The sequence below is a fragment of the Coloeus monedula genome, assembly GCF_965178545.1.
Source record: "Coloeus monedula genome assembly, chromosome: 6".
NCBI classification, from domain to species: Eukaryota; Metazoa; Chordata; class Aves; order Passeriformes; family Corvidae; genus Coloeus; species Coloeus monedula.
In genome coordinates this window covers 50278114-50302975 of record NC_138786.1, presented here as the reverse complement: position 1 = coordinate 50302975, position 24862 = coordinate 50278114, and the positions used below count along the sequence as shown (strand labels likewise).

Here is a 24862-nt window from a genome sequence, read left to right as displayed (position 1 = left end):
AGTGGCTATCACATTGCAGTTGCATGGTTCTTTTTGATGTATCACACTTGCACACTTCCCACAAGCTCTGAGCTGCTGATTAATCTTGTTAAGGAGTCATACCAAAATTATACAACAGGAGTCAGTGGTCCTCTTGGAAATCCTAACAAACAGCATTTAATCAGCTGAGGGATACTGTGCTTATTGATGAGAGTGATGCTTTTAAAGGAAGTGGCCTGCACAGCTGTTTCCTAATTGTTGAAAACATTTAAACTGAAAGCAGTTTAAAACATAATGATGCTTCTGTAGAGGAACCTTTCATGTCCCTGAATTATTTACAATATTGGTCTGCTGTGCTTGATGTTCCATCTGCCTTTCATACGCATGAAGAAAAAAATAAAAGTGCCTGTGATTTTCACCCACGCTTTTTCCTTGCCCTTCAAATAAAAGGAGGTGAATTTTTGATACAATGGTGTGAAGTTACATTCCTACTGAATGTCAAATTATCAAACCTGGATAAGAAACAGAGATGTAGTGTGTTTATGAGGAAACACAAGAACTCCTCAAAAGCAACATGGAGCAGCTTGCGTTCATCTTTGAGGAAGAAACTCAGGTTTCAGAGGGGAGGAATTTGGAGAGCCCCACAAGTCTGCGTGCACCTAGTGAGACACAAGACAAGATGGTCTTGGGATTAGCCGAGGTGTTTCTGAAACCAGCTTTTTCTGATCTTTTCTGCAACATTATATTTTCTGGTAATTGATATGTGTAACAGAATCAAATAATCAATTTAACAAGTAAGGAATAGAATAGGAAAGCAAAGTAACAATAGCTAGAAGGGCTGTGCATCCCGAAGAAACTATGTGGAAAAAGACGCTCCTTGGCAAATAATCCTTGCTTGCATGTGGAGAAAGTACAGAGCCTGATTGCAGAGAGGACCATGGCAAAGAAAATAATTAGAAAACCTCACTTAATATTATTGTCTAGTGGTAGAATGGGGGAGCAAATGACAAGCTGGTGAATCTGCAGGACTTATTTCTGCTGTTCGAAGTACATGCTGCATAAATTTTTAATGGGATAGAATATACTTTTTGGGGAGAGAGAAGTATGCATATTGTTTTTTCTTTTCTGACTTGACTCAAGAAGCAGAAGGAGGATGGATGGTGGGATAATCTCTGGAACATGTGACTCCATATCCCAGGAAATATTGAGATTCAGCCCTAGAGAAGTGCCTGTAAATTGCAAAGGCAGCTGAACTCTTCAGGGAAAGGATAAAATAATGCCAGCCACTAGTCTGGAAAAAGCTTCCAGGCTGCAATTAAAGGAGCTTGAAGGGATTAATAAAGACAGAAAAAGTAGCATCTTATCCAGTGTGCATGTGTTAAACAGTGGCACACGAAGTATCGAGTCAAACTCCTTGCAAGCTGGGGCAAAGGGGAAGGAAGGAAGAGGCTGGCAGGAGTCCCGTGGGACAGCCCTGGTGCCTGCAGGCTCCAGGATGCTGGGCTCGGGGCAGGCTGGTTCTCCATTGCTGCTCCGGGAGCCGCTTTGCTGCTGCACCCCGGGACCTCCTGCCATGGCTTGGCTGCTGTGGCTGCACAGGTTCATTCAGCAAATGGGGATCATTTAGACAGAACTGGGTTACCTGTGAGCACCTCTGAGTTTTGAGAAGAATTGGCAGGAGGGTACAAATCTGGGACGGTGATGTGGGACGCTGGCAGGGGCCATGTGGAGCACAAGGACGTGCATCTGCAAACAGGCACCCAGAAGATGTGTGGGTTTGAATTAGGCCTCACTGGGCCTGTAACTTCATAATGAGGAAGGAGATTCCTTTTTTCTCTAAAGCAGCAGTGTAGAAGACAAAATGGAGCCTTTCCAAGGACTGATATGTCTGATACTACTAATATCACCAGCTCTATTCAGAGCAGAGGGTTTCACTGGAATGAGCATTTACCCAGAATGAGCATACTGGTGTGCAGAGCTAGCTAGACACCTGTGAAGCTCTTCAGTACAGACAACTGCAGACAGTCTAACTTGATTTCAGGAACGTTTTTGTACAATTTCAAGCAAGAACCAGAAGGGCATTTAAAGGTAAAGCATGAGTTAGTGCTTCCAAACTGAAGGCAAAAATTCAGGTGTGCCATAATTGGCACAACTTCTCATTGATCTGTGTTACAACTTGAGAAACTATAAACTTTTTAAAGAAAGGACTTCTTCAAAATGGATTGCTGACAGTATTCCTTAGTGCAAAACAATTCTACCTTCTCACCTCTATGTCTGAAGTGAATACCAAGTCTCCAAGCCGTAAGAAACTGCTGATGAGTGTGCCGAGACCAGTGGAGATCGTTTGAGGTTTAAGGACTACAGCATGAGAAGTTCCTGCCCAGGAACTGCAAGGGGTGGCAGACAGACTGAAGGGAATGTGTCCTTGGGAGTGCAGCACAGGTGGCTTTGTGGGAAAAGTGCTTGGATATGCACCTTGTGTGTAGGTCATGAGTAGTTGTAGTGCTTGGGGACTGAGCTGCTTCCTCAGTAAGAACACAGAGTCCTTTTGGATAACTGTGGTATTCTCTTTTGCTCCAGGTGCAATTCTTGAAAAAAATACCAGCTAAGAAACACCACGTTTTTCCCTCTCAGAAAAGAACAGAGGCAGCAATGAGATGCTTTGAATTTAAAGAACATTCTCATATATCACCACACCCACTGACTTTATGAGTCAAATTCTTTGCTTAAAATTCTTTCTTCTTGTCTTTGACTGATAACTTCTCTGCCCAGAGCTTATTCCAAAAGTCCCAGGATGCTTTTACAGGCCAAAGGCAAGAACATCGGACAGTAGGTGCTGACATCCCTGCAAGCAGCAGGTTTCTTTCGAAACACTCATTTGATGTGTAAAGCAAGTGACCTTGTCTGTCAAGCAATTACATTGTTAGGAAAACCTTTAATAGCAGCATTTTACATATCCCTAGCTGCTCAGCAAACCTGCACTTCACTACAAGAGGCTCTCCTGATGAAGGGAGGGAAAGAAGAGGGGTGTTCATACAACCTAGTCAGCCCAAGGGAAAGCAGGGACAGCCCCAGGCAAAGCAGGCAGAAGTGGCATTTTCTGATCTCCAGGAAGCAATTAGGGGTCAGGCTAAGATAAACAGATCTGCAAGGAGATGGAGAAATGAATCTCCAGAGGATGTTGGCATCAGTGAAATAGTGCTCACTATGAGGGTAAGAGAAAGTAACTGCTCTTTGCTTCTAGTCCACATTGAGCAGACTGTTTCTGGTAAAAATATTCTCTGTGGTGACCTGTCTGAGAATAATTTTGTGTTACTTTCCTGACTTTATTTCTGGCTTTTGATTTCCCATAGAGATCTGGAGTCTGATGAATTAGACCTGTTTCTGGGAGTAATTGTGGCAGTCAGGAAGGGCCCTGTATCTGGAATGTGCTTTCCTTGGCAAGCACTGGGTGGTGGCAACCTTCAGGGTGTGATAGGAGATCTGTTTATTTACTTTGGTTCTTATGCTTACTGTAGGGGTTTTTCTGTGTGTCCAGCTTGAGATGACAATACTTCTCTCCCGCCCATGGGCTCTGTGATAGCTAGACAGACCCTCTAAGACATACACTGCAGAAATTTTTCAGGGCTGTTTTATTAACAGACAGCGGGTTTAACAAGGCCAGCTGTTTTATAAGTAGGTTAGTACATTTTAAATTAATAAAGTAATTTGTTAAAGCAGTTGACTTTAGCAAGGCGTGTTACATTTTATCAGTAAAGGTGAGTGAAAGGCTCTTGGAGCAGGTAGCCAAAAGGGGTGTTTTATCCAGGTCCTTCCTTCTCCCTGATTTTTTTTTTTTTTATGTTTCAGTCCATCTAAGGGTGGGACCGTACAAGGTCATGCAAAGAAGACTGCAAATAGGTGTCAAGTATGGTAACAATCATCTACTTATCTGCAGCAGTGGAAGTCCTACTCTAGAGTGGACAGAGCAGGCAATAGTGAAAAGGAAAACCAAACCCAAGCCTCTTGCCTTCCCATTGCTATATGAGCATGAAAATGCAAAGGTTTCTCACTCTTTCTCTACCTCCCAGGGCCTTTTATCCAAAGTGGTCTTTTGCTTCAGCCTAGAATATGTCAGAGTGCCTTCAGTCCAGGTTCTCTTTTGACCTGTCCCACAGCTGAGACTCATCCACTGCAGTACCTTACAGGAGAATGTGCTGGAGGCATGGACTCACGCAAAGGTCTGCTCAGCCAAGTATCTCTCTCTGAGGATTGTCAAAGGGGTACCTAGTTAACTCATCTAGTCTGCAACCATTTGCAAAACAGGGACTTCCAGAGCCAGGAGGGAATTTGTTGGAGAATTTTCCTTCTGTGACTGTGTCTCCCCTGAAGCTCTCACTTAATGTGTTGAATCCTCAGCGTCTGGCTGTGAGGACTTCAACAGTGCAACTATGTGAAGAGGCTATTCCCTTAGTTTTGTTTTTAAACCTGTGTCCTGGTGTTTTCATCAGATGTTCCTTAGTTCTTTTGCTGGGAAAGACAGCAAATTAGTCTCTCAGTGCCACTCATGAGACACCTCACACAAAGAGAAAAAATTATTCTGTCAAATCTTAAGTCTTCATTTCTTCAGATCAAGTAATCTTATTCTTGCCACCACTCTTGCATCAAAAGATAAAAGAATTGTTTGTCGTCAAAAATATCCATCTGCCAGGTAAGTAGTCACAAGAGATTAGCATGATGTGTTCTAGAGCCTCTGTTCTGGTAAAGCATAAAGATGACAGGGCAAAGGTTGGTATCACCCATCCACTTATTTTCAGAGCCAGCTCTTCCTAGGCAGAGACACAAGACAGCAATTAAACTCTGCCAAACCCACTGCAACTTGGAGATCTTGTTAGGAAACATGCCAGGACCAGCATTGCCTCCTAGTTGTAGGTGGATATTGGCAAGAAGTTCAATGCAGGGTAACCAGAAGGAATGCTGGAAGTATGCAGCTCCTTCTTCTTGCACTCTAGAAGTGAAATATTCACCAGCATTTATGCTTTATCCATGAGGAAACCGGGACTAATACTTATATTAGTGCCTGGGTAAGGAGGGAAACCATACACCATGGTGACTTCACAGATTTCCTCTTCCTGAAACCACATACCATGGTGACTTCACAGATTTCCCCCACTGGTTCCCAGGAGCTCCTCAAAATGTTTAATTCATCGTAGCTTAGCTGGAACAGCTCTGGATATTTCTTGTAGAAGTGATTGGTGCTCCAGTGTGCCAGGCATGATATGAAGTCAGGATACAGTCCCTTTCCTGGAATGCCTGGAATGCTGGTACCTGGCTGAGCACCAGCTGTCTCAGACTTGAAGAGTAATTAGCAGTAGGGCATCTCTATTTTTATGCCAGAGGTTAAAAACGTGTTAGGGCTACTGCAAAAATATGAGATGAGGATTTGCATGCATTGAGTTTTGGAAGTAACTTAAACCACAGGTTAGGTTTGTTACATAATGTTGTTATGTTATTAAAAATAGGTGGATCCTGAGAAATTGGAGGATTTGACTAGAGTGGGCAAGTTTCAGGGATACTAACTCAGCATTGATTAGCCCATCTCTGTACTTGAACAAACTGTTAATACAAGATGTGAGTGAGCAGCTGTATTTAGAAACATGTTTCCAGGGAAACATTAGTTTCCCTGGAAGACAACCCTGAGACTTGAAATTTTATGTGACTCTTGGGACAAATGTTAAGTTTGAAGACTTTTTTTTCCCCTTACTTTTTATAGCAAGTACATTCTGCTCCAAATTCATTTGCTTCAAACCTATATGGTAAAACCTATTTTAACTGTGGAGTTCAGTATCTCAGTGGATTTCATTAAGAAAAGGGCCCACACAAGCTGCATTTTAAAGATCCATCTCTTGCACAGCAACTCAACTCAAATCAAATCAAATTAAATCAGAGCTTTCAAAGCATATCCTGGCATACCATGCAAAGTGTGATTTAAAAGAGCAAGGCTTGAGATGTAACTTGGCTTCTTGTATGACATCAGACAAATCCATCAAATGTAACTTGTTTGTAAAATCAGTATAGTGATAATTTCTTACGTTTGGCCCTGAAATTGCATGGATCAGTTTTATAAGAGTCTAAAAATCCAGGGGAAAATGGTCAGTTTATACCAGCAGAAAGTTTTTCCTTTGACTGGTAATTCCTTCTGAAACTGGATGACTTCATCTCTTAACCCCTTGGCAGCTTCCTTACCAGGGAAGTTCTCTGGAAGACTGCTGTATCTCAGTGAGCAAAGTTTATGTTCTTTATGCAAGGAGATCTCTGTTGAAGTTGTAAATACTATGAACTTGTCTAAGTACTTTTTGTCATTAGTTTGTGAATTTTAATCTGTTCAAAAACTCGAAGTTTTTACTTCTCTGGATGTTGTCTGTGACAAAAATATGTCCTTTGCTATATAATTGTACTTCTATACCTGATGGTATCTTTTAAATTTTTTTTTCAATGGAGAAAGTTGTCTGAAAGTGTATAAGTGGAAGGATTTATATAATTAAGTTTTGAAATCCTATGTTCAGTGGTCACAGAAGTAAATCAATTGGTTATTGTTTTTCCAGCAGAGACATATGAGCCAATACTGTCATTTGTAAGAGTCAACAGTTATCTCCATTTTTAATTTTCTGGCCAAGGTAGGAAAGGCATACAAGATTTGTCTTGAGAATTTGAATGATCCATGGTCCTTTCTTCTCATCTGTTAATGTCAAAGAGTCTTTGTTTGCTTACACGTGTGAGGTTTAATGTGACCATCCTACAAAAAACAGCTATAAAATTAAACCTTTTCAGTGTTGAAAGAACAAAGTAACTATTATTTATTATTTTATTTATAATGACATGATCTACAGAGTAAATCTGTTTGTTTTAGCAGACAAATGAAAGCTAAATCCTGATGCTTATCTTGATCCGTGGGTGCTGTCAAGGAAGAGCCTCTGTGAGACACAGCTGTGCCCAGAATGCTGCAGGATCTGACATGAGTGAGGGATGAAGGCTCTGCAGGCCTTAAAGAGGTGTGCAGCATGTAGTGGTGTCATAGCATCAAATCCTGATTAAATTATGTGCTTAGGGATTTCTGACAAGCTTTTTGTACTTAATTGCCACCCACGTGTTTCATCTGGCATAGAATTGTAAGTAATTATATTGCTTTCTTTGGTCCATGCACACTTTCTTTGCTTTTATCAACTGCTGATCTCCAGCAGAGTAGCAAAACTCTCTTCTGACAATGCGTCTCCACTTCGAGGATTCCCACCTACTCTGCACACACCACAGAACGTGAAAATGAAGAGTGTGCATGTTATTGGTGTTGCTGTTGCTGACCATTTGAAAACAAACAAAAAGTGAAATTGCCAGTCTCTCGGCCAGACACAGCTGTAGGCAACAGCGTGAGCTGACTGGCAGTAAAGCAACATGGAGCAAAGTTATTTTTCAATCAAGTTAGGCTTTACCATACTAATCCACTGAAACTGCAAAGGCTGTTTTCAGCAAACTCGTCGCTTTATTAAATGGGAGCCAAAGCCAAAGGAAATCCACTTAGAAAAGTTAAACAGTGTCATTCTGCAGCTGTAGAAAAAAATTGAAATAGAGGAGGTATATTTTCAAAGCCATTCTTACAGCTAAATTGCAGTCATAATTACTAATGGAAAAAATAAACTAAAGGGTAACCATGAAAAGTCTCTGTGAAGTTACACTAAAACAAAATTCCAATCCTGACTTTTCTGGTGACTTTCTCATGAATGTCATGTTGGTGAGCAAGGGAAGAATGGCCTGCTGATGAAGTTCAGTTGTAACATTTTCTCTTCTGTTACTTCCAGTATCAGTAACTTCCAGGGTTAGTAGGTAAAACGTGTTTCTGTCTTTACAGCTTTACTGCACTGGGGTCAATCTTTATCCAGATGCAAACAAAACTAGCACAAGAGAGGCACACTGTTTTGTCAAGTCCTGTTGGCATTCCTTTGTTGGCTGTGCAAATGATGTTATTGATCAGCAGTTGTGGTATTGTTGGATAGATGCATCATGAAAATCATCTTATGAATTCCTTATTTTCTAAACATTAGGGCCTGACTTTGCAGTCAGTGTTTGTGGGTTCGATTTCAAGTTGGCTTCAAAGTGTGAATGATTCCACTGTTACAGATGAGAAGCACAGAGCATTAAAATTTGCCCAAGGTTTGAAAGGAATTCCTGCAGGCATTTAAGATTTTGAGCCTTCTTGACGTACTTTACATAGGATTTTTTGATAGAGGTTGTACTCTGGTATCCATGACCTTCCTAGCAAGATTTTGTAGCAGAGTCTAAATGCTGTTTTGCATTGAGAGTAATTTTATTTTTTTAATGATACCTCAGTTTCAAAGTAGCATCTTTTGCTTAAAGACTTCTTGTTTTCCTGTTGCCATGCAAGAGGCTGCAATCAGGTTGTTGCATTCCTGATTTATTTTCTCTGTGAAGATTCCACTGTGTTTCTAATCCTGAGGGGAACTGACTGTATGATCATATTTTAGTCATGATTACTCAATTCTCTGGTCTGACTTGGCTTGTACTATGGGTGCTGCAAGTGCTTTGATGGTGCTCATTGCCATACACACTTCAAGCCTGCCAGAGTCCTTGGAATACTTAATGTAAGTCTTTCCATGATCTCAAAATGACACACACTAGATTTATGTGAACTCTGTCTCTCAAAATCCATGAATCATGTCTCATATTTCTGAAATGTTTCGTTTGCCTTAAATAATTTCATACAGCTATAAAGAGTAGCAACTCCTCACAAGAGTTAAACTTCTCAACTTAAAACCAGGCTCTCAAAACTAAGCAGTTGCTGGATGGCATGAGCAAGGCAAGGCACTGATTGCTGCACAGGACCATGACCACCTGCAGAGGCTTCTCAGCTGAAAGCACCACGCAAAGGCAGAATGGCTCTGTCCTGGCTCTAACACAGCTCTGTGAGATACCTGGGCTTCTTATAAAAGAATCTTATACAAGTCATGTACAAACAGTCCTAAAACAGCTTTGAAGTCTCTAGGCCTGAGCATAGACAGGGCCTGAGTGAGGAAATCTTGTCATCCCGTCACCCGCAGTGCAATGCCCGTGCTTGTACTAGCTCACCTGATCTCAGTGTTGGTGACAAGATGTTCAGACATCGGGGTCTGTGTGCAGTGAAGCCTTCCTTATGCTTTTGGTGTCTTTTCCTATTTTACTGGATTGTCCAGCTCAGTTGCCATAAGGAACTGGAGTGTGTAGTCCTGACAGTGGCAGCGTCCTCACTGTCCTCTTCTGTTGTTCATCCATCCATCTTATGTCCTATGGATCAAGAAAAATGGAGGCTAAGGTACTGATTTTTTCCTGTTGGAGAGCATACACATTCCAGCTCTCAAGGTAACTGGAGGCCTAAAGAAGGTGGAGGTATCACCTGTTAACCATATCCAGCACATACTGGCATTCCTCTGGGCTGAAATTGGCAGGTGTGCCTGTCAGAGAGAGGAAAAAGAGGCAGAACAGAAGCTGACTGATTAGAGCTCTTCTGACTCCTACAGCATCAGGAATGCTGTCAGCCTTCATGCTCTGCATTATTCCCATTGCACAACATTCCTGATTTGATTCGGCAAATGGATAAAAAACCAGGAGGAACATGCACTAACCAGAATCCTGTTGTTAGAGCTTGGGGTGAGAGATGCAAGGCAGTGCAACATGGGGAGCAAGAGTGAGCTCATGTGATAGTGTTGGTATGTGTCAGTGCTCTTGGGCCAGCTCTGCTGCCAAAACATGGCTTGATACCCTCCCTTATGCTAGCCCTCCTCTCTTGCCAAAATACCTTTATTCCTCTCGCCAGGGACTATGACATATATTGGAAGGTCTACCTTTCTCTGGAATATCAGATTAACTTCTGAGTACAAGCTAATGTAGCAAATAAAAGGCTTGAGTCCTGTTTTGAAGTGTATCTCTTAAACACATCTCAGGAGGGACTGTTACACATGTTGGGCACAGTTCAAAGCAACAAAATACATGTTCTTTCCATAAGTTTGTTTGGTTTGGTTTTTTTTAATTGGGCTTTTGGAAAGATGTGATGATGCCATATGAGCACTGTGGAGTGTATTAAAGGAAGGGCTTGTTGCTTGTGTGGTAATTGGTCCCTGAAGTTCTTGCTGCTCCTATTTGCTTCTTTGTAACAGAAGACACTGCTGTGTCTTGTCCCCAAGGATGGAAAAGTCTGTTAAGGAGGATGACAGAGCTGATTAGGTTGAAGGTACAGTGCAAACACAGAGTATAGTTATGTCGTAACAGGTTTTTGCTTGAAAGAAGTTTTTCTTGCTATGGGTAATATTGTACATGAGGAATGTCTTTCTGATAAATTTTGTTTCTGGAAATGGCCATAAACAACACAAATATTTGCTTGGCACTTAAATCCAAATCCTTTTATGTTTGCCTTTCCTTTTGAGTGGATGTTCCATGTTGGCTATGAAGGACAGAGTGTGAATTTTCATGGTTCCTGCCATGTTCTCATTTGAAATTTGGAAAAAGAGTTGCAAAAAATAGCAAGGTAAAGAGGTGATAGTTGTCCTGGAAGCTACAGGTGAATTATTTAATAACAAAGGGAGGAGGCATGTCAGTGTCGGTGTTGAAGATGCATGAAATGTCTACAGCTCACTGGTTTAATGCCCTAAAATGGTACTGTTTTACTGTTGGATCCTCAGAACAAGAGAGTTCATATACACATTGCTCTTCCTTGGATTTTCATCCTGGCAGATTTGTTGAAACCTGCCTTCAGGCATATAGCTAAAAATGTGGAGCTCCATCAAGAGCATCAGTCAGTCACTTGAGGGCTGCATTTCTGCATTCTGGGAGACTCAGGAAAAACTGGGATTCTGAGTGTTACTGCAGGCCTTAATCCAAACCCAGTCCAAGATTTTGTCTGATGCTTTCTAGCTTTGACTAGTTGGTAAGCTGTGCCAATACTATTTCTGAACTATCTTCTTACATTATAACCTGGTCTTAAAGCCTGCTAGAGCAAAAGAAAGACTGCTACTGATCTCAGAAAAATAATTTCTCTGCTCAGTTTTGATAGCTGGATAGCATCACCCAGAATAATGCCCAGGACTTGCAGCTCACAGTTCTCTGTGCTAAAGCAGTGTTCACCTGGGTGCAGAGGGGACCAGGCTTTCTGCTGTGCTGCCCACAAAGCCTGTGTTAGTGCTAGAGGGGCCAGGCTTGGGGTCTTGTGGGGGAGACTACATGACTGACTTCACTGAACGCTCAGAATTTTGCCATCCTTGGTCTGCCCTTAAGTTCTTCTGTGGCAGCCACCCTTTCATAGAAAAGAAGGAGTATCTCTCCTGAAGCCTCCTGGAATACCTCCCAACAGGTCATTTACGTCAAATGGCAGCTCCTTAGGAGCATGCACTGATCACTGCTAGGCTGTTGCATTTTGTAAAATGCATCTTAAGAAGGATTTCTACTGTGGTTCAGCTTTTTATCCATTTTAATCTAACTGTGGCAGCCTACAGTCTGCCTTCATCCATTTTTGAATGGTGGTTGCTTTGCCCTGCAATACAGCACCTTATATAGTGTAGCTCCTGCCTCTTATGTTGCTTTTGGTTTTGTTTTCCTCTCTGTCCCTCCAAAAGAGTCTTGTACCCTCTACTTCAGATCATGTGTCTGGCCCACAATGAACAAAGCATCTGCTTATTCCTCCAAAGCCAGAGGATTTTTTTCTAGTTAATATTAATCTCCATAAATCTCTTCAATCTTTTGCTCTTAGAGTTGCATGTATTTCTGCATGTTTCTAATATTCACCTGATTACCATGATACTCACTCTATTTCTTCTGTGCTCTTATTGGCTTTGATAAGAGAAATTAAAAGGATGAATAAGTGGGAGAGAGGCAAAAGGCAGTGTGACTCTGGATTCTGTGTATTTCTCGCCTGGGAGACCCATCCATGGCTGCTCCATTTCCTGAGCACACCAGTAGGTTTTGGTGGTCCCTGAACTGGGTTACTCTTTCTGGCTTTTATTACTGCTCTTGCAGTACTACACACATATAATTAAGTTTTACTTCTGAACCTCTTCTAGTGCTATGGTGTCCAGAAGGCTTCATAAGCATTCCTTGGTTTGAATAATGTACTGGCTGGGTAATCTCAAGGTGTTTGGGGATAGTGGGGAAAGCAGAAAAGAGAAATCCAGAAGCCATCAGCACCCCACCCTTGTGATTTCAGGGCTTCTGCAAGGTAGTTCTGTGACACATTTGTTGTTGCCTTTCCTTACCTGATTTGAGAAAATGAAACTACTGTCTTCTAAGTTTCCCACAGGTAAAGGCAAATTCCAAAGAAGATTATATGCCTCTGGCAGTTGTCTTCTCAGCCTTTCTGTACCATCCTGTGGTGGTTTAAAGATCCTGGTTAATAATAGCGAAAGTTCAAATTTTGTATTAGAGACTGGTTTGTCTAAAGAAGCCCAGGAAACTGCCTGGGACTCTTCTGTGGAAAGTGGATGCGTTGCTGGTCCCCTGCGCCTGCATTTTCTTCATTCTACTCGCAAGTTCAATTACAGTGGTTTCAAATACATAAAAGTACAGTTAACCACCACCCTATTAACTGACAAATATAGGAAACAGTGGGACTCTGGGCACGTGCTAGTTCTCATCTGATTCTGAATGTCAAGAAATAACCCTGACATATAACGTGGGTTTTGTTTGGCTTCTTTGCTCATCTCAAATTATTCAGGCTTTAGCACTGTTGTCAGATCTGATGTATAGCAGAATATCTCACTGCATTTCAGATTGTGATGTCTCAACAAAGTTAACCAGCCAAAAGGAGTTTTTTTCCTCTCTGGAAATGAAAAAATGTGAAGAATAAGGAATGCTTCACAGTTTAAGCTTTCTATGTTTGCCGTAACAAGTAAAGGTAAATGCAAAGTGGAGATGGAATGGACTGGACTCTGTGACTAGCCCTTATTTGCGGGATGTAGGATGGTTTCTGATGTATTTTTCATTTTAGATGCCACAGGATGAGAATGGAGATCTTGCCAGAAACCACTTAGAAGTGATACATAGATACTGGTGCAGATACTGATATGGCTGTGGGACATTCTTCTCCATGTGGGAGGAAAAAACTGTGCTAGTAAAACCATGTCAATGTGAACTTGATTCAAGAGCCATTTCTCTGACTGATAAGATAGGACTAACTGGAACCTGGCTGAATGTGGCAACTATGATTTTGTTAGTTTCAGAAGGATGCTCCTGATTTTATTTTTGAGTGTGCAGAGTGCAGAGAATTGGACCAGCTATACTCAAGTAGGTAGACAAGGTGCAAAAGGTTGAAATTGAAGTTAAGCATTGTGCTTTCAAGTGGAGTTCAGTATGCCAGCAGTGATAGGGATGGGATATTTTGCCCACTGCAGAGCTGGGGACCACAGTCCCTTCAGGAAACATCAGCAATCACAGGAGGTGAACCATTTGGAGAAATCTGTACTAGTGCAGCAAACAGGACTGGAACATCATGAGCTGCATGAGGAACAGCTCTTGAACCGCAACAGTATTAGTTGTTGTTGCGTTTCTCCTAATGGCAATTTCTGGTAACAGCAAGTCCTGTTTCTTTTCATATACAGAAGGAGATATTATGATCCTCGAACAGTGTGTAATAAACCACAAGAGGTACTCTGCACAGCCTGAAAATCCCTAGCTGGATCAACACTTAAGTCACTTGTTAGATCAATTTCAAACCCATTGAATTTAACCTAATTAACACTTTATTTGGGTCCAGCAATGTTCACAGTAAACAGTGATGTCTGTTTCATTCTGTGTTCAGAACAGGATTATATTTCTCTTTTTTAACCTTGTCAGATTTTGTTTCATAACATTCCTGGTATGTAAATGAGAAATTTTGTTAATCTGTTCAATAACATTTCCCATGTCTATAAAGAGTCGTGCGAACAAAGATGTTTGCTTTGTGATTGAAGGGTACATGGAGGGGAATCTTTACCATCTGCCACAACTAAATTAGTTTTCAAGGGAAAATATAAATCCCTCTTATTGGAAGCTATTTTGATCAGCTCTAATAGTAATATTTTATGTAGGATTTCTCTTCCAAAGCCCAGTAGAATTTACAAGTAAATTCATCTAATTCTTTGGTAAGAGAAACATCTGTCTCAGACATTATGAGGATTGAAGCACTAAGAGTTTTTTAGAAATCTCATATTCATCCTGTAATATTTGTCTGGTGCATGTAATCTTAATATACCAATTGCAGCAGTAAATATTTTGCTATAACCAGACACTGAAGTCCAAAAGAAACATGTTTAGCTGCAGCTAATGAAAATGTAACGCTTGGGATCTTACAATGTGTTCTGCAGCACCAACCTGAGTTTTAAAGAATTTTGAACCAATAAGACTTGGACTCTGCAACTTTGATGGAATGAAAAAGCCTCAAGCTTTCAACACCTGCCATAGAAATTTAATAAGGACCCTAATAAATGGGTCAGTTTCAACAAACAATTAACAACTTCATCTGGAGGGCTTAGAGGCCCTGTTTATAAGAGGTAACTTGAGAGCATACTCATGTTATATAGTGTAGTTAATGTTTCCTTTAGAAAACCAGAGTTTTTAAGATTTAATATTTCATGTGCTCCAGATTACATCAAATTGGCATATGGTACACAACAAAGCCTTCAACCCCTGTATAGATCAAACAGAAAATTTATATTAATCTTCTAAGCTGTTTGGGGGTTTCTTAAGCATAAGGAAAATAGAGAATTTGCAGGAATTCATAAGCTTATAAAATTAATTTTGTGGGCAATTTGGCTAAAATTATTCCTTATATTTTGATTAAGCCTTTAAAATTCACACTCCTACAAATATGGAGATTTTTATGTGCAAGTACTGAGTGCTCACAGAGCAGTGTTGCTGGACTGCACCATATACATGAGAGGAATGTTGTGAACTATTTTTTCTTTCTCTTGTGAAAACATATAATAGAGATTATGTCTCTGAGCATTCATAGTTCAATGTGTTTAATGTAACTCTGTGTTGAGATGAGACAAAAGTACAAAATTTAATTGCACTTTCCCCTGCCCTACTTTACACATTTTATCTTAAACTCTCCAGTTCTTTTGCTGTCAGTTGCACCCTGCACCCAGTCTCCCTTGCTCACCCCATTTTTACTTCTGTTACAGTACACCTTTAATCATCCTTCCCATGTCAGACATGTTGCTTGCATGTGCTCTGTCCTTGGGCTGTGCACCTGAACTTTGTCCCACCTATCGTGTTTGAACAGTAGAAGGTCTCCCAGACAACGATCCAAGCTTCCTTAGGGTTGTCAGTATCCGGTATCTGTCATCAACATCCTGTATGTGCCTGACCATGTACTGTAACTAATGGCATGGTCTTTATTTGCCTGTAGGCAACTGCTTGCATCTATCATCATCTCAAATGAGCAATTTTAGGTAAAATCCAAGTTTTAAGATGTCAGTCAGGCTTCCTTTGTGAACACTGTTTGCAGAGAAAGGAGTATTCAGATTTGTTAGTATGATGCCTGGTAATCAGAAATACCTAGGCTGCACCACAGTGCAGGAACACCAGGAAGCCCAGTTTAAAATCCCAGTTCTCATTTTGTTTAGTGGCCTGGAGTTCAAAAGTGGATTGTTCAATAGGTGTTCATTAGAGACCGATTGATTGCTTAACTCTGTGAGTGGGGGCTTGGGGGTGAGGAAGGCAGAAGGAGAGGAATTTGCATTTCCCAAGACCTCGGTTGTCTGAATCATGTTGCACTTTAGAGTTAGGCTGTAGTATTTAATTACCATACATTTTCCCATATATTTTTGTTGTGTAATAAGAAGTGTCATTTTCTCCAGATCAAAGACTTTGGTAAATGTTGGGATACATCCAGAGCTGTGCACATTATGAACTGGTTCTGTGGTGGCCACTGGGTACTTACGAAGTGAATATGGGGCGATTATCCTGGCAATTTATTGCCTCTGAAGCCAAGGGTGGTTAAAGCACCCTCTATCACAGTTAGGTGGCCAACACCAGCTTTCCATCTTGAAGACTTGCTTCTGGGTAATAGCAAGCATATCTATAGAGAGGCTGAGCTTGTGGTAGAAACAAGGAAGCTGGATTCTGTGCTTATTACAAAACTGGAACTTGGCAAGATGTCCAGAAGGTAAGTTGTAAGTGGATCTACAGGCCAGCTTGGCCTGTAACATCACTTGATGATGTATCCTAGGTGAAATGCTAATAGGTTTAGAAGCAAGTTTAAGTCACCTTCTGCTTTGCTTTGGGAGTAATATCCATACATGCAAATCAAGCAGTTTCCTCAAGCTATGTAATTACACACTGACAAGTGTTCTACTCAAATCAGCTTCCATATTTCATAGTTCCTTGAAGTGCCCAGCCCCATGGTGGTGTGCCTCAGAGGATTATTCATAACTGGTTCTACAACAACAGAATAAATAGTATTTAAAAGCAAATCAATATTTGCTATCTCAAATTTGCTGTTGAACGTAGAGGCTCTTAGGGATCAGCTTCCTGCAAGTGATGCAAACAGTGGTGACCTTTGAGGAGATTTGAGAGGGGGAGAAATGGCATTAGTAAATGCCAGAGGAGTTTCTAGACTGGTGGGGAAGGAAATAGTGCCACACAGGAAAGCAGCTGAGCTCCCTTGTGCATTAGCAGTTTAACCTTGAATTTTGCCTAAGTGGTTTTTGAACTATCTTAATTTTACTCTTTAAGGAATTAGTTGCCTTTGCCGTAAGATTTTACAAAGCAGTATATTTTTGTGAATATTGAATACTGACTAGGGTGCAGTTACTGGGGCTGAGCCAAATTCTGACAAATTCTGCTGTCCTCTAGGACACAGTTGTGGGGCAGAGAACTGTGTGGGTTATACAATAGGCTCCTCATCCTAACAGTACACATTCTCCTTCTCCAGTGCCTTCTTTCCCTCTAAACTATTGCAGTTGATGCCTGTCTCAGCCCATGCACTTTGATACCCATGCGCTTTGATACAAATGCTGTGCCTCTTACACCCTCCTGTGAAAGCGTGTTGTAGGTGGACTTACTGGAAGAGTGTAGAAGACCCAGCTTCTGTGTGTGGTCAGAATTTGTCTCTATAATTTTTCTCTTATGTCAAGGTCTGAGCTGAGCTGAATCAAAAAGGCAATTCCTGACTTTTTACTACCTTCCAGCATTACATCTTTCAATTCAACCCTCACAGCAGGCATCCTTCTTTTCCACTGTAGGATTTGTGTGCAGGCCAGCCATATGGTGGGTGTAATTATTATTTTATAATAGTGTTATTGCTCTCTAGCTGCCCAGTAAACACAGTGCAGTTTTAGTAAACTATATACGTAAGCATAGGAACTTTGGACTTGAATGATTTTCTTCACTTTTATATAATAGTAGGTGTGAAGGAGAAAAAAAGATTTGATTTAATTTATAGAAACTGCATAAAGTTTATAGAGTCTCTACAATCGTCTTAAATGAAAAGATTGTGGAGAAGAGGGGCTGTACTGAAACTGGGAGGTCCACAAGGTCGGAGCAGAACAGCAGTTAAAGGCACACATCAGTAAATACCTGTGCTGAACTTTTCACGTTAACTCTGCCATCGAGCATATGGACTGCATTAGGGGTTTGTCTGCCTTAGGGATTTTATAAACACATTTCCTCTCCTTTCCTCTTCCCCTTCCAGTTACTGTTGCTTTAGAATTTTATAGAATCAAATAGTGCCTATTCTGGGGTCATCACTCTTCCTGGAAAGAAGCTGTTTGCCATAGAGACAGATTCATCTCAGAAAACTGTCTATGTATGCAAGTGCTTTCCTGAATGCGCCTTTTTTTTATGTTTGGTGTGTGAGCTTCCCGAAGCAGTAATACCGGCTCACCCATCCTTTGAGGCATATGTGCAGCTCCTAATTTGCATTATGGCAGAATTTCTGCAGCAAAATTAGGAGCCAGCATGTGCTCAGTTTTATGGATGATCTGTAAATAAACACAGCTCTCTTTTGCATCCTTCTTTACACTGAAAGTGAAGGTTGCCAGAGTGACTAGTGAAAAATATGACAAGAAACCAAGCCTCTGATGATACCAGAAAACATTAAATTTGCTTCTGTGAACTTTCTGTGTTTCCTTTTTGATTTTAGTTGACATTGCAAGTCTGTATATCCAGCCCATTGGATAAGGTCTCCTTTTTCTTTTCTGAAGCCTGGCACTGGTGCCCACTGAAGCATTCCTGAGCATTTCAGACAAGTTTAATAGGTGGCCCTGTTACCTGCTGCTAGCTCCTGTGCCTGTTCTGCCTTCCCCTTTGCACCAGCACCTGTATTTGAACAGAAAGAAGTATATCTGGGAATGATTCTGGCTTAACCTCCACCCACTGTCAAAGGTTAATTTTAACAGCTCGATTGTGGAAGTTACACCCTGGGTGACACGCAGCACTTGTGCTGCTCAGCCATGGCTGTGGGAGTGAGCGCATGGAAAGCCAGTTCTGGGCTGAGGTGCTGAAGGAAGCAAAGCCCAAGAAATATGTGACACATCTCTCAGTTTATTGTACTTTGGGATTTGTAGGTGGTAAATGCTGTGGGTGTTTTACAGATACTCTGGAATCCTAATATAATTTACAGTTTCATTTGTAGAGAGCTGTTTCAAATCTTTGCACATTCTTCTAAGACATTTTAAAAGAAAAGCCAACAGCAATAATTAGTTTGGCATTTTCTATGTTTTCGAAAGCACTTAAAGGGTAATGACTTTTTTTTAACCAATCTTGGAGAAAATCAGGTTTTATGGAATAAGATGACTTAAAAGGCCTGAATGGCCATCAGTGACAGATGTACTTCATGCTGAAAAGCTCTATTCCAATGCATCAAAATAAGGAAAACAATTATACATATAATTGGAGGCTGCTGACCCTTTGGTTAAAATGATCAAAAAGAACAATATTAAAATTTGATTTACGGAAGCTACTGCTTGGCCTATAATCAGTCTGACCAATGAAAACAACCCAGACTTTTACAGAATGTGATTTCCCAGTAGATAGGTTAGCTGTTTTTGTAGGGCTGAAGAAACAAAATGGTTTTAAAATATATTTGATACGCTCTATGAGTAAATTGAAATACAGCATATAACTAGTTTTAATGGGTTCTGTTCATAAATTGCCAGATTTCCTTAATTCAAGTGAAACTTGAGAACCACTTGAGAATAATTGTCTTTAAAGTGAAATATTACTTTGACAGTCTACTTCGTTTATATTAAATATATGGTTTACTTTTTTATATTAGAAGGTAAATGAAAGCTGGTCAGTAATATGATTCCCCTTACACTCTTGCCGTAGTTCAGTATGGAAATGGATTCAGGAAATGGCAGATGTGATTAAAAACTCTTCAGCTGGCCCACGAGCTGTTTGTACAGCACCTAGTGCACAGCACTTCTGGCAAAGAACAAGCACTCCTAGACTTATTGCAATATAAATAAAATGATTCTTCAGTCTAGGGACTTGGAATTCTGATTTTAAATGCACTAGTTAGGAGACTGGGAAGATGGGATTTCATGAAGCTTTTCCATTCATTTATAAATATGAAGACAAAATTGTTGTGTTGGTCCTGTTTCCTTTTGCATGCAAGTAAGTAGACTGGAATCCACGCCAGCCCAATTTGCAAGAGGGTGTCAGAGCAACAATCCTCTAAATTGACATAAAAGGGTCAAGCTGCCTGCTCAGAGGGTGACAACAGCGGAGAGCTGTGCACAGCACATAAATGCTCACCTCTCAGAAGCTGAACACTGAAGACTTCAAAACTAAGAGAAATTCCTTCCTCCTGCCTTTAAAATGCATCTACAAATATATAGCTCATGTCTGGGCAAAGAAACTGAATAAAACATTGAAATTCAACCTTGTATCTCCTGATTTAGAATGTATTTGTCTTATTCACAGAGTTCTCATGAATTCTAACTATTTCGTGCAACAGTTTCTGAAATTTCCTACCAGCTTTCCCTCTTCTGGAAGCTTAAATGCTGTTTTTTGTTTTTGATATTTGTAGTCGAACGCGAAAATGTACAGAAGAGGACCTTTACCAGATGGATAAACCTGCATTTGGGAAAGGTAAGACTGACAAACAATCTTGATATTGGGATACAAGGACATAGCCATAGACAGATTGCAGTTAACTCCCTTTCAAGCAGTTAAAATTTGGAAACAAAGTTGACTTCTGTGCATAGGGACATTTGGAGGAGAATGAGGGGAAGCTCAAAGCCTGTTTCTGGATTAATTAAAATTTGTTTTCGGGCACAATGAATGCTTGACCAGCATTTATCATCTCAGGTCCATTTAAATCTTTAATGCTACTGACTGTTACCATAAGGGTAGAATATTCCCACAGAATGCACCCACATAAAATCAAATAGGTTGAGGTTCTGAGGTGACGATGTTTGTGTTCTTCCCTGGACTGGAAGTCTGAGCATCTGAGGAATCAAGGCCAAAGACAGGTGTTCTTCAGAACTTGTCTTCATCCCAGATTTGAAGATGGAAGACAGTAATTTCTTGTCAGACATGTTATGGGGGGCAATATGATGGGATCTTCACATATACACTTACATCAGAGAACTAATGTGTGGACATCATATCTTTAAGTTGCAATTGTTTCTTAATGACACCATAATATAGCTTTTAAACCTAATTTACTGTTCTTATTGATAGTTGATAAGGACTACCTCTCCTGAGTAGTGTGTCAGGCAGAGAACATTTTTCTTGCTGTTAAGGTTGAAAAGAGCAAAAAAAAATTCCTAATATTACTGAGACAGCAGCAATGCTTAGTGCAGGATCAAGGAATGAGACCAGCTTCCTGATCTAGATGAAGCCCTAACTTGGACTGGTGCTTAATCTTCACAATGCCTTAGTATGTGTGGCTAAATTTCAAAAAGTACAGATTGGGACTAGGTTTGGGCTCACTCTCAGTTTAGCTCCTGTAGTTCTTGAGAAGTGATTGCATTTCAGACACAGTAAAGTAAAGGGGTTTTAGAAGAAAGGCATCACATCTATCGTTGCTTAAGTCCACTACTCTGCAGTGAGTGTTTTTGAAGGCATAAAGGGATCCTCTTAAATCTCACTGGAAAATCAGAATAAGGCTAGTTGGAAACGTTTTGACTAGCAATTGCTCCCGAAGGCCTCTCAGAATGAAGACAGTGTTACATGATGCCTTCATGAATCAGGCTCTAGGGCTTTGAACTAACTGCAGTTTTGGAACTTGTCAGAAAGGGCTGTCAAATATGTGACTGTAAAGAAGGTCTTTGATTTACAGAAGGAATTATATCATGAAAAAGGCTGTAGGGTGCTGTTAATTCTGCTGTGCCAGGCATGTGAAGTCTTAGAACCTTTGTGGGCAGGTCAGCTTTCTCTGGGGTGCATACAAATTTTTTTCCTCTCTGATTCAACAAATAAAAATGCTTTTCTGGAGAACGACCAAAAGCCTTCTGCTATATTAATGTTTTTTCCTGGAAGTGGCATAATAAACATAACCATGTAAACAATGAGAGCTTCACCAAAGCTGTCTCTAATTACGGGTGATTCCCTGAGGACACGCACTGAGAAAGGTGGCTTCTGCCTTTATCCTCAAAGAAGCACTTCTTGCAGAGTGGCTTGTTTTTTTTAAAGACAGCAATGAAGTCTTCTTGTACTTCTTCAAGAAACTTTTGGTGTGATCCCACTTGGGTCATCTTTTGAGAAGCTCTGGCTCTGCTGGTCATGGGATAATTGGGAGTAGTCTGAATTTCTGAGTTCTGTTTGTTCTTGCTTTAAGTACTGAAAGAATAGAAAGTGTTTGCATTTTAGTCTTTCAGAGAAGTTATTTAATTTTGAAATGAAAGATACTTTGCTTTCTCTCATGGAGCATTGTTTAGTACTCTTGGCTAGATTGAAGACCAGTAATGAAAATGTGTGGCCCCATTTGCCAGGAGCAGTGCTTAATCAAACAGAAGTGTGTTTCCCAACCAAAGATGAAAAGATTGGGCTCTTTAGGGATACCTGAGTGAGGGACACCTGAGCAGAGTGTAATTGCTGCAGTTGGGAATACCCCTAAGGGCTGAACTGACTTGGCTGTGTGCCTTGAAGTGCACACATCGACCAACACCGTGGTGAAGGGAGGAGATGGTTCCTTTTGGAGGAGTTTGCTGAGAAAAGAGACACACAATATAAGAAGTTGCTTTTTAAAGTACTTAAAAAATGCTGGGAGACAGAATGAAACCACCAGAAGCCTTTCACATGAGAAGGACATTGTGGCTGGCTGGATCATGGGCATAAAGTGGTATTTGCTTCTGCTGGACATGTCTTAGTCTGAGGGATCAGCACCCAACTCTTGGGTGATTATTTCTTAGGCAGAGTATTTAGGGTTAGGTTCTGTTATGGGAAATCTGGAATTAGTCCTTGAATGATTTCAGTTTTAGCTCCAACATTCATAGGACAGAATTGCCACAGATGTGAAGAACAGTCAGCTCTTTCTCCCTGCAGGCTATGATTTACTTCTTGTATCTCCGTCTTGTAAAATTCTCCTTCCATCTCTCTGAAATCATGGTGATTTATCAAACAGTACTGCTTTAAAAATTACCTGGTTTCTTTTCTTCACAGTGCAAGCCCCCTTTGAAAGTGAAAGACTTGTTTATTGATATACAAGATGGCAAAATCCTGATGGCACTCCTGGAAGTCCTTTCAGGACAAAAGTTGGTATGTACAGACAGGGAGAAACCTCCACACATAGGAGCTCAGTATCTTACAAGCAACAGTGTCCGGTAATCCAAGGAATAAGGGTGAATTTGGGCCCATGCCTTGCATAAAGTAGTAAGAATTTCAGCAACTTTGTTGTCATTTCCTTACAGGCAGGTGTCCTGAGCTGTAATGTAGATTTCAAGGAAATATATAACAATGAGGTGTAAATGGTGTGTGATCAGTGTTAATGTTCCTACCCCTCAGGGTTTTTAAGGCTTTAATACTTTAATGCTCACACATTCCATCTGGAGATTACCCAAGTCACATTACCAAGAAAACACATATTTGCTGTATCATTTTTTTAATCCGTAACTTCTGTTTCTATTTTGTCTAAGATCATTATGACACTCAATAGGTCTTCTGATGCCTGCTGTAGGTCTGAGTTTAATTCTGGTATCCTGGCTCAGGTTTCATTAGTCTTACGAATATGGTGGTCTAAATCAGCAGGGCAAAGGTTTACTAATCAGAAACTTCTTCTCTCCTCCTTTCTTTGTAAGAGCTCTGTAAAGTTCCACGTACCAGAAATGGAACACCCAGTGCAAATATAAATGCCCAGTTACAGTTGACTTTAATGTTTTCTTTCTCCATCAGTCTTGTCATCAAGAACTCTCCCGTGTGTGGCTATCACACTTGGGTAAGAGAAGCAGCTGTCTCACCACTGCAGATGCACCTGGTGATGATGCTCTGTAGTGGCTGACCACCTGCATACCCCTGCAGCAGGAATGGCCCCTGAATGTGTGCTCACACATTCAGAGTCAAGAGTATTTTTTAATACTCTTAAAGTCTGGCAGAGCTGCAGCAGAAGCAGCAGTGTCTCTATGTGCATTCACACAGATTGCATTGAGGGCCAGGCTTGGAAGGAATTGAAGGGGAAGACACATCATGGTAAACCATAGGCTATGCCCTGGGAGGTCAGGGAGGAGGTCAGAGAAGGGGGTAAGGTCAGCTGGCCAAATTTCTTGTTAGCTGTTTCTGCACACATGGGATAAAAACAGTGTGCTGAAGTAGAATTGCAGGGAGACAGACATGCAAAATCTTTCATTTCTGCCAAAGGGAAGGTTTTTGCCTCCCACCTGCCTGTGCCTGCTATTAAAATTGCTCATGCTTCCTAATTAGGATAATTTCATTTAATTCAAGACAAAAGAAAATCTATTACTATGAATTTTCAGGCAAATCTGATCCTGTGACCAAACATGCTTGGGGAGTGATTACATAAATAATCAATGTGGCAGGTCCAAGAGAGTGATAACATCTGGAGAGCAGTAAAACTGGTTGCTAACCCGGTTTGCTACTATCGTGTAGTTGAAACATTTTACTGCTCACAAAAGATGGCAATAATTTTTCATAGATAGATTTCCTTAGCTTTATTTTGCCTCAGTGCTTGTAGTGTTTTAAGCTTTGTATAATGTGGTGAGTGATTTCTGTTTTAAAAACAGTGTGGCACTTCTTTTATCTAGATGCACGAATACAAATCTTCGACCCATCGCATTTTTCGTTTGAACAACATAGCCAAAGCACTTAAGTTCTTGGAGGACAGTAATGTGAGTATTTTCAAAGACTGGTCTTAATATTTTCTCTTGATGTATGCTGCAAGTTGTAGTTGTTGCTAATCTGATGTGCTGCATGTATGTAAGAGGAGTGTACTGCTTAAAGAGGCTGTGACTTAGCAGCAAGGCTGAAAAGCCACATAAAAATGCACAGCAAGAACACCTACGGAGTCTAAAGCAAGGATTATTTGATCATTTTATATGTTAAAGTTCAATGGGATTAAAGGATCAGGAACCCAATATTAAAAGAAAATAAAAAGAAGTGCAAGTAATTTTTATGATCTGGGTCTTAGTGGCCTTACTTCAGTTACACTGATGGTAGATGACTTTCTTTTCTCAGAAATACTTTCACTATTAGAAATCATGTATTTATCTGGTAAACTGATTGCTGCAGCAGCTGATCATGAGTCAAAGGTAAGAGAAAGTGAAATCCAGGAACATGATATAAATGCATAATTCCAGGAATCAAAGCCTTACATGGATATAACTTCCCTCATAGCCAGTGTTGTACTACCACAGCATCACTGCCTACAGTTGTACGTGACCAAGTGTGATCAGACCCTGTAGCTGGAAATGATTCATTCTTTTTTTTG

At 40.6% G+C, this 24862-nt stretch overlaps 1 protein-coding gene across 1 annotated transcript in view; it reads left to right on the top strand.

Annotated features, from left to right (window-relative positions):
* The window catches only part of CLMN (calmin), a gene marked incomplete at its 3' end in the record, with an annotated part of 69334 nt that overhangs the window by 30030 nt on the left and 14442 nt on the right, over positions 1–24862 (top strand). Inside the window, exons 2-4 of the mRNA XM_082283192.1 lie at positions 20006–20067; positions 22585–22680; positions 24180–24263. Of these exons, the coding sequence (XP_082139318.1) occupies positions 20006–20067; positions 22585–22680; positions 24180–24263 (242 nt within the window). The remainder of the gene's footprint in view (positions 1–20005; positions 20068–22584; positions 22681–24179; positions 24264–24862) is intronic.